The sequence below is a fragment of the Tachysurus vachellii genome, chromosome 11 (assembly GCF_030014155.1).
Source record: "Tachysurus vachellii isolate PV-2020 chromosome 11, HZAU_Pvac_v1, whole genome shotgun sequence".
Classification (NCBI taxonomy): domain Eukaryota; kingdom Metazoa; phylum Chordata; class Actinopteri; order Siluriformes; family Bagridae; genus Tachysurus; species Tachysurus vachellii.
Genome location: NC_083470.1, coordinates 2,175,001 through 2,183,105, shown reverse-complemented (window position 1 = coordinate 2,183,105; position 8,105 = coordinate 2,175,001). Strand labels below are relative to the sequence as shown.

The 8,105-nt window shown below is 40.2% G+C and overlaps 1 protein-coding gene across 3 annotated transcripts in view; it reads left to right on the top strand.

The window, feature by feature from the left end:
- Positions 1-1,497: 1,497 nt before the first annotated feature.
- edem3 (ER degradation enhancer, mannosidase alpha-like 3) overlaps positions 1,498-8,105 on the top strand; it is an 18,542-nt gene continuing 11,934 nt past the window's right edge. The window contains exons 1-7 of one of the 3 annotated variants that reach the window (XM_060880942.1): positions 1,498-2,616; positions 2,726-2,771; positions 3,429-3,529; positions 3,658-3,697; positions 3,793-3,905; positions 5,625-5,778; positions 6,309-6,443. In XM_060880942.1, the coding sequence (XP_060736925.1) occupies positions 2,525-2,616; positions 2,726-2,771; positions 3,429-3,529; positions 3,658-3,697; positions 3,793-3,905; positions 5,625-5,778; positions 6,309-6,443 (681 nt within the window). In that variant the 5' untranslated portion in view covers positions 1,498-2,524. The remainder of the gene's footprint in view (positions 2,617-2,725; positions 2,772-3,428; positions 3,530-3,657; positions 3,698-3,792; positions 3,906-5,624; positions 5,779-6,308; positions 6,444-8,105) is intronic. The other 2 variants (XM_060880941.1, XM_060880943.1) reach the window with 2 other exon arrangements.

Below are 8,105 nucleotides of genomic sequence, written 5' to 3'. Positions count from 1 at the left end.
CGATTCCCACCTCCACCTTGTGTGTGTGGAGTTTGCATGTTCTCCCCGTGCCTCGGGGGTTTCCTCCGGGTACTCCGGTTTCCTCCCCCGGTCCAAAGACATGCATGGTAGGTTGATTGGCATCTCTGGAAAATTGTCCGTAGTGTGTGAGTGTGTGAGAGTGTGTGTGTGTGTGCCCTGTGATGGGTTGGCACTCTGTCCAGGGTGTATCCTGCCTTGATGCCCGATGACGCCTGAGATAGGCACAGGCTCCCCGTGACCCGAGGTAGTTCGGATAAGCGGTAGAAGATGAATGAGTGAATGAGTGTGTGTGTGTTTCACAAATAATTTTGTTATACGTTTTAAGAGAAAAGCCAAAGATTTTATACAGTCATGTGATACTGTTTAAACACCCACAGAAACTTTCGGTTTTCCTCATAAAACTCTTTGTTTTTAACATTTTTCAAAACTTCATGGAAAGGGTTTAGTTTCTGTTTATCTTCGTTACTGCTTATAACTTTAGATGACGAGTGAACGTTTACAGAATATTATATATTTTTATTTTAATTTTAAATGTTAGATTTATTTATATCGACTTAGTTTGAGACGAAAAAAAGCTAAATTTCTTTAAAAATATTTATTTGTTTAATCTTTTTTATTGTCTCAATAACAATTGATAACAAAATACGATACCATATTATTCCGATTTTAGAATAGTAACATAACGTAAATAAAAACAAAGAAAAACGAATAAAAAAAAATAAAGAAGAATTTACACATAAAAGGTGTGGAGCAAAACAATTAACTAACACAGAGAAGAAGGAATTAACAGCCTTGTAAAAGTCTATAGTTTTGACAGCTTTTCGGCTTTTGAGTCTTTTTAAAGTTTCAAAATAAATTTTTATTTCCAGCTTAAAATGGAAAACGTTTGGTTTTCTTTCCAGACCACTTTACGTTTATGGATATGAAATTTTATACAGATTTTATATTTATAGATAATATTTATACATTATTTCTAGATAATATATATAAATATAAAGATAATATATAGATTTATATTTTATATAATAAAGATAAGATAAGATATGCCTGCATTATATAATATATATAAATATAAAGATAATATATAGATTTATATAAAATATATAAATCTTATCTTTATTATATAAAATATAAATCTATATATTATCTTTATATTTATATATAATAAAGATAAGATAAGATATACCTTTATTGGGGAAATGTCTCTGTTACAGCAGCAAAGAGAAAGAAATACAAATATATAAAAGAATAGAGACATAATAATAGAGACAATATAATATACAGTATAAACACAACACAATGTATAAATACAGAGAATAAAAATAAAATAAACAGATTTAAAATAAAAAAAAAAATATATATATATATATATATAATGACGTTTCGCCATTTTACATTCCTCATAAAAAAAATAAAAATAAATAAATAAATAAAATAAAATTAACAGTGCGATGACGTAGATTGGTGCGCGTGCTACCCGGATGCGGATGTTGACGAATACATGAAAGAGCTCACCGTCACCAGCTTCCGGTTATTAGCGGCTTGTCACAGCGAATGACGGCGTCTCGGTTTAGTTTATTCTCTCGGACCGAAGCCACTGAAACAGGATTGTATACTTTAAGAGACGTATTTTGATCCTAAGGAACTCTTTAAACGGTGGATAATTTTTTTTCTAGCTTTAAAAAAAAAAACCCTGATTAAAAACCACATCTGGATGAAAACAAGCTGTCACCTTTAAGGGAGCGTTCACTCGCGCTACGGATTCGTGTTCATTACGGTTTTCCAGTCGTAGAGTCGTGTTTTTACTCCTCGAGCTGTCTTCTGTTATGTATATAAACCTGTGTGAATTGTTTTTATGATGTTTAAATAGAGGAAAGATGTGTTTTTGGTGTTTTGTCAGGCTGACAGATTCTTTTAAATGTGTATATATGTGTATATATACAACAAATCTACAAACATAATGAGTACATTACAGTGTAGGTGATTTTACAGGTGAAGGAAAAACATAAGAAAGTTAAATCTGTGCTTTAGTTTGATTTGATCTGCACCAGCAGGTGTATCGATGTTGGGTTTAGTTCCAGATGTGAGTCGTGTGGTTTTGTCACCTTGTGAGTAATCAGCATGTGTCAGGTGTGTTTCTGTGGATCCGGGTTTGGCCGCAGGTGACGGAGGGAGGCGGGTGTGCTGAAGGTCCCAGGTGATGGTTGAAGTTAAACAAGCTCGTGTTTACGTCTTCGATCCGAGCTTCGTTTTCGAACGAAGAACCTGGTGAAGAACCCGTGGGAACGCTGACGGCTGTAGGAGACGCGGTTCGATAGTCAGATCCGTGGCATTATTACTGTTAATCCAACTTTATTTATTTATTTATCTATTTATTCATTCATGCTGCGTTTTTTGTGCACGGTAATAAGAGCGATGATTGAGAAGTCATGACACGCTGTCGTGACTCCGCGGTGTAGTAAAGTGGTGTATTAAAGGTGTTCGGACGCTTCGCTGGGCGACGATGTCACCCGTTTCCTTGCTGCTGCTGCTGCTGCTCGGGTTCTCCGTCCGGCTCTCGGAAAGCATGAGCAGAGACGAGAAGCACAAGCTGAGGTGTGTGATTCTTATTAAAACACTATTTGTTTGTTTATTATGTGTGTATGTGTGTGTGTGTGTGTGTGTGTGTGTGTGTGTGCACTAACCCGGCTGTGTTTCGTTACAGAAATCAAGTGCTGGAGATGTTCGACCACGCTTATCAGAATTACATGGTACGTCACCTACATGGACGTTACTGACACGTCCTTCCACACGTCACAAAAAATCAAAAGGAAGCGGAAGTGTTTGTGTGTCCAGGAACTGAAAGGGTTAAACGTGAACAGATGAATAGACACACGGCCCTTCTTCAGTTCTTCCAGTGAAATGTTTAGTTAATAGGGCGTGTGGTTTGTGGCGCGTCCACGGCGGACGAGTCAGGACGAGACGATTTAACTACGTTTAGGTAGAACGTGACTTCACAGGCTTTTAAAAAGGAGGACAGAACAACGCATACGATGAAAATCTGAAGGGAAGAAAGAAGAATAGAAAGTGGGAAAGGAAGATGGGGGGATAAGAGACAGAAAGGAGAGCAGAAGGGGAGAAGTGAGAGGGATTAAAGGTAATACAGGATGGGAAGGAAGTGAAGAAGAAGAAGAAAATGAGGGAGAGAGAAAGGAAGGCGATAAAGAACGAGAGATGGAAGAATGAAACGAGGAGCGCCGGAGAAGAAAAGATAATGATGATGGACAGAGTGATCTGAAAAAGTTCTTACACATACAGTAGTAGTTTTCTGTTGTGTGCTGTTAATAAAACTGTTTTTTTCTGCATTCTCTCTCTCTCTCTCTCTCTCTCTCTCTCTCTCTCTCTCTCTCTCTCTCTCTCTCTCTCAGGACCACGCCTACCCAGCAGATGAGCTGATGCCTTTGACATGTCGAGGTCGAGTACGAGGTCTGGAGCCGAGCCGAGGGGACGTGGATGATGCTCTGGGAAGGTGAGTCTGAATAAACACACACACACACACTTTTACATGTACTGAACTACTACAGCCTGCTTTACTCTGTCTGTGTGTGTGTGTGTGTGTCTCTCTGTGTGTGTGTGTGTCTCTGTGTGTGTTTACAGGTTTTCTCTCACCCTCATCGACACACTGGACACTCTAGCGGTGAGTGACACTCTAACATTCGTGGTGTGTGTTTATGTTCAAGCCCAACACTCCACTGTGTGTGTTCATGCTGTTCCTCCCCCTGATGTGTCCAGCTGTTGAATAAGAGTAAGGAGTTTGAGGAAGCGGTCAAGCGAGTGGTGAAGGACGTGCGACTGGACAACGACATCGTGGTGTCTGTGTTCGAGACCAACATCCGAGTGCTGGGGTGAGCAGCTCATCCTCACAGTACTGAACGTGCACACACACAAACACGCACGCACACACACACGCACACACACACAAGCGCACGCACGCACTAGTGTTAATTTCGTCAGACGAGACGAGATGAAATATGTTCGTCAACAACCTTTTTTTTTTCATGACTAAGACGAGACGATGACGAGACTGCACCACTGTCCAAAAACGCTGACTAAGACTAAATTAACATGCGTTATTGTTGACGAAAAAAGACGAGACACAAATGTTTTGTATAAAATAAAAACTAAGATAAAATCTCTCTTCATTTTCGTCTACAATTGTCTCTGCTTCTTCATCAGCTGTTACGCCTTTAAAATATTCACAACGAGTTCGCGGCTTCGCTGTTGCTCAGGTTACAGGTCCGTGAAGCAAGTTATACTGTATTATTATACATTATATATTTATATAACATTATATATTATTATACTGTATATATTATTATATTGTATACTTATTATATTGTTACCTACCAAATAAATCGATAATTTGACTCAAAATGATGATATAAAAAGGAGTTTATTGATTTAAAAACAATTGTATTGTTTCCGCTAAAGAAAATAGTGCGCTCCGTCTCTACGGTTAGAATCCTGTGTGTCCATGGCAACGCTCTGTTTTTCATGGCAACGGTGTGTTATAGTCCGCAGCGGTCTGTTATCAAGAAATACAATAGTGTGTGTAGAAAGAATTCGTCCACACGCCGCTCAAATAAATAAATAATTAAAATAAATAAAAAATCCTGAGCACAAGTCCACCCCTGGTCTAGTCAGGCTTAATAAAGCAGTATCAATAAAGTAAAAAATGTGATGTGCGGTAAAGTTCGAGTGTATGCACTGTTTAAACGCCCCCACCCCCCAACCTGAAACCTCTTCCCACCCCCCTGTCACAATCACATCATAATCAAAATGAATAATTAGGCTTAAAAGCAAATGTATATGTAAGGGAATCAAGTTTAACAATTACATGTAATATTGCTCCAAATATCATCAATAATGGTGTGTGCAATACCATGTATAACTTGCATTAAGTCGGTAATTTGTATATACACACACACACACACACACACACACACCTACAGTTTTGATCTTAGACTTTTCATTAAGTTATTTATTTCCACTATAACACTTGTGTTCCTGATATTATTGCATTTAATGAGGCCTCGTTGTATTTATTCTTACAATAGATTCCAGATGTGGTCAAGCTACAATTTCTTGACTAAAACTAGACTAAAATTAAAAGACTTTTAAAACTAGACTAAGATACCTTGAGTTTTCTTTTGACTAAAACTAGACTAAAATGACGGGACTTTTAGTCGACTAAAACTAAGACTAACAAAAAAGATATGTGAATGACTAAATATGACTAAAACTAACAAGGACACTTGGCACAAGACTAAGACTAAATTAAAAATAGGTTACGAAATTAACACTAGCACGCACACACATGCGCACGCACACACACACATGCGCACGCACACACGAGCGCACGCACGCATGCACACACACACACAGTTTGTATCAGGACCTTTATGACTTGTATAAATGTGTGTATGTTCAGTCTGACCGAGAACATGAACACACAACGCTGTCCATTAACATTGCAGTTAACAGTTTGGGTTTCTTTTATTGTTAATAATTGTTTTAATTGTGTGTGTGTGTGTGTGTGTGTGTGTGTGTGTGTGTGTGTGTAGAGGGCTGCTTGGAGGTCACTCCATGGCAGTGATGCTGAAAGACAGAGGTCAGCGCATGCAGTGGTATCAGGACGAGCTCCTGCACATGGCTAAAGACCTGGGACTGAGACTTCTGCCTGCCTTTAACACCAGCAGTGGCCTGCCTTACCCCCGGGTGTGTACACACACACACACACACACACACACACACACACACACACACACTGGTGGATGTACAGTTATGTGTTTTTCTCGAGCTGCTTGAATAATCACATTACTCGCCTGACTGATCTCCTTTCAGCCACCATTAAATTTCGGGTCTCGTTCCTTCCTCTAAACCTCGCTCAGTAACTCGCTGCATAAGTACGGAATAAAATAATCAAGGACAGAGTCGTGTGAAACGACTTAATATCGCTGAACGACTACACAGACCGCCTTCAGGTCTTTAATACATCTTTTATCGTCCACACTTACACTGCCATTTTATTCGTTAATCAACGACAAGTCGTGCTTTTTATCCACACGTCGATGTGTAACCTCCATAACACGAGGTCCATTATAGTAGCTTCAAACCCCAGAGTGTGAAACGACAAGAAACTGCACCAACTCCTTCACCACTATCTGACCAATCAGATTAGAGAATCACTGGATTTTAAGATTTGGATATTAAGAGTTTGATACAGTTCGTTATTGTCGTCCTAACAGGTCAACCTGCGTCACGGGGTTCAGGGTCCCGAGACTCGGACAGGTACAGAGACGGAAACCTGCACCGCCTGCGCAGGCACCATCATCCTGGAGTTCGCCGCTCTGAGCCGCTTCACCGGAGACCCCACATTCGAGGTAGAGAAAATCTCACAATGTACCGTTACACAATATCATCTTTAGTTAAATGTACTGTATATTTGAGAGAGAAACACAAAATGACTTTAATACTGAAATTAAAGACAGAAGAGGAAGTGACTCACTTCTGTGGCAATTAAAATATCTTTACAATAAAAAAAACTAATTACACTAAAGGTCACTTTGGTCTGAACGTAATGTTTCCTCCTGTTTGTCTCGTGTCCATGTTGATGACTGAACGTCTTCCTCACGTCTCGCTCCACAGTGGTGTTAATATGAAGCTCATATGCAAATCACTCAGGACTTTAAAAAGAGTTTCATCACTATTTCTGTTTTTTCTCTACAGTACTAGAGATGGTAGTTTCATAGAAGAGATTCAGAAAAAAAAAAAAAAGTTATTTTTTTCTCCACACAGATGTTTGTATGTTCAGAGTAAATGTTGATATCAAACCCATTTCTGCTCTCTGAGAAGCTCCGAGTGTTTGTTCATCTAAAAAGCAGCTCAGATTTCTCTTCAACACTAAAAATTCAGTGTAAGATCATCAACAGGGGGACAAACACACGTCTTACACACGCTGAAACAACAACAGTGTCCTGACTCACTTTAGATCAGACTCACACACACGACATCAGACGTTTCTTTATACTGATTGAAAACGTCTGATGAGTCGAACACCAGCATACATTAAGTTGACAGGAAATAGATTTCTGCTGGTTACCGTGTGACGTTTTCACGTTCCGACATAAGCGTGACCGTAATCCTCCATCAGCGGAGGTGTTTATTAACCGCGTCCTCCGTTTATATGAATGACGCATTTGTCATTTATTTTTCTTAAAGGTGAGGTGCGCGATGTTTGAGAAATGCTTCAGAAAACTGAGTCGGGCCGACTAACAAAACAAACGTGTAGCCAATGAGCAGAAAGGGGCGTGTCTTGTCAATATGCGGCGAAGAGAGCGTTCAGTGCGCATGTCTGACATTAGCATAAAGGGGCGTGTCTTGTCAATATGCGGCGGAGAGAGCGTTCAGTGCGCATGTGTTACATTAGCATAAAGGGGCGTGTCTTGTCCATATGCGGCGAAGAGAGCGTTCAGTGCGCATGTCTGACATTAGCATAAAGGGGCGTGTCTTGTCAATATGCGGCGAAGAGAGCGTTCAGTGCGCATGTCTGACATTAGCATAAAGGGGCGTGTCTTGTCCATATGCGGTGGAGAGAGTGTTCAGTGCGCATGTCTGACATTAGCATAAAGGGGCGTTACTTGTCAATATGCGGCGAAGAGAGTGTGCAGTGCGCATGTGTTACATTAGCATAAAGGGGCGTGTCTTGTCCATATGCGGCGAAGAGAGCGTTCAGTGCGCATGTCTGACATTAGCATAAAGGGGCGTGTCTTGTCAATATGCGGCGAAGAGAGCGTTCAGTGCGCATGTCTGACATTAGCATAAAGGGGCGTGTCTTGTCAATATGCGGCGAAGAGAACGTTCAGTGCGCATGTCTGACATTAGCATAAAGGGGCGTGTCTTGTCAATATGCGGCGAAGAGAACGTTCAGTGCGCATGTCTGACATTAGCATAAAGGGGCGTGTCTTGTCAATATGCGGCGAAGAGAACGTTCAGTGCGCATGTCTGACATTAGCATAAAGGGGCGTGTCTTGTCAATATGCGGC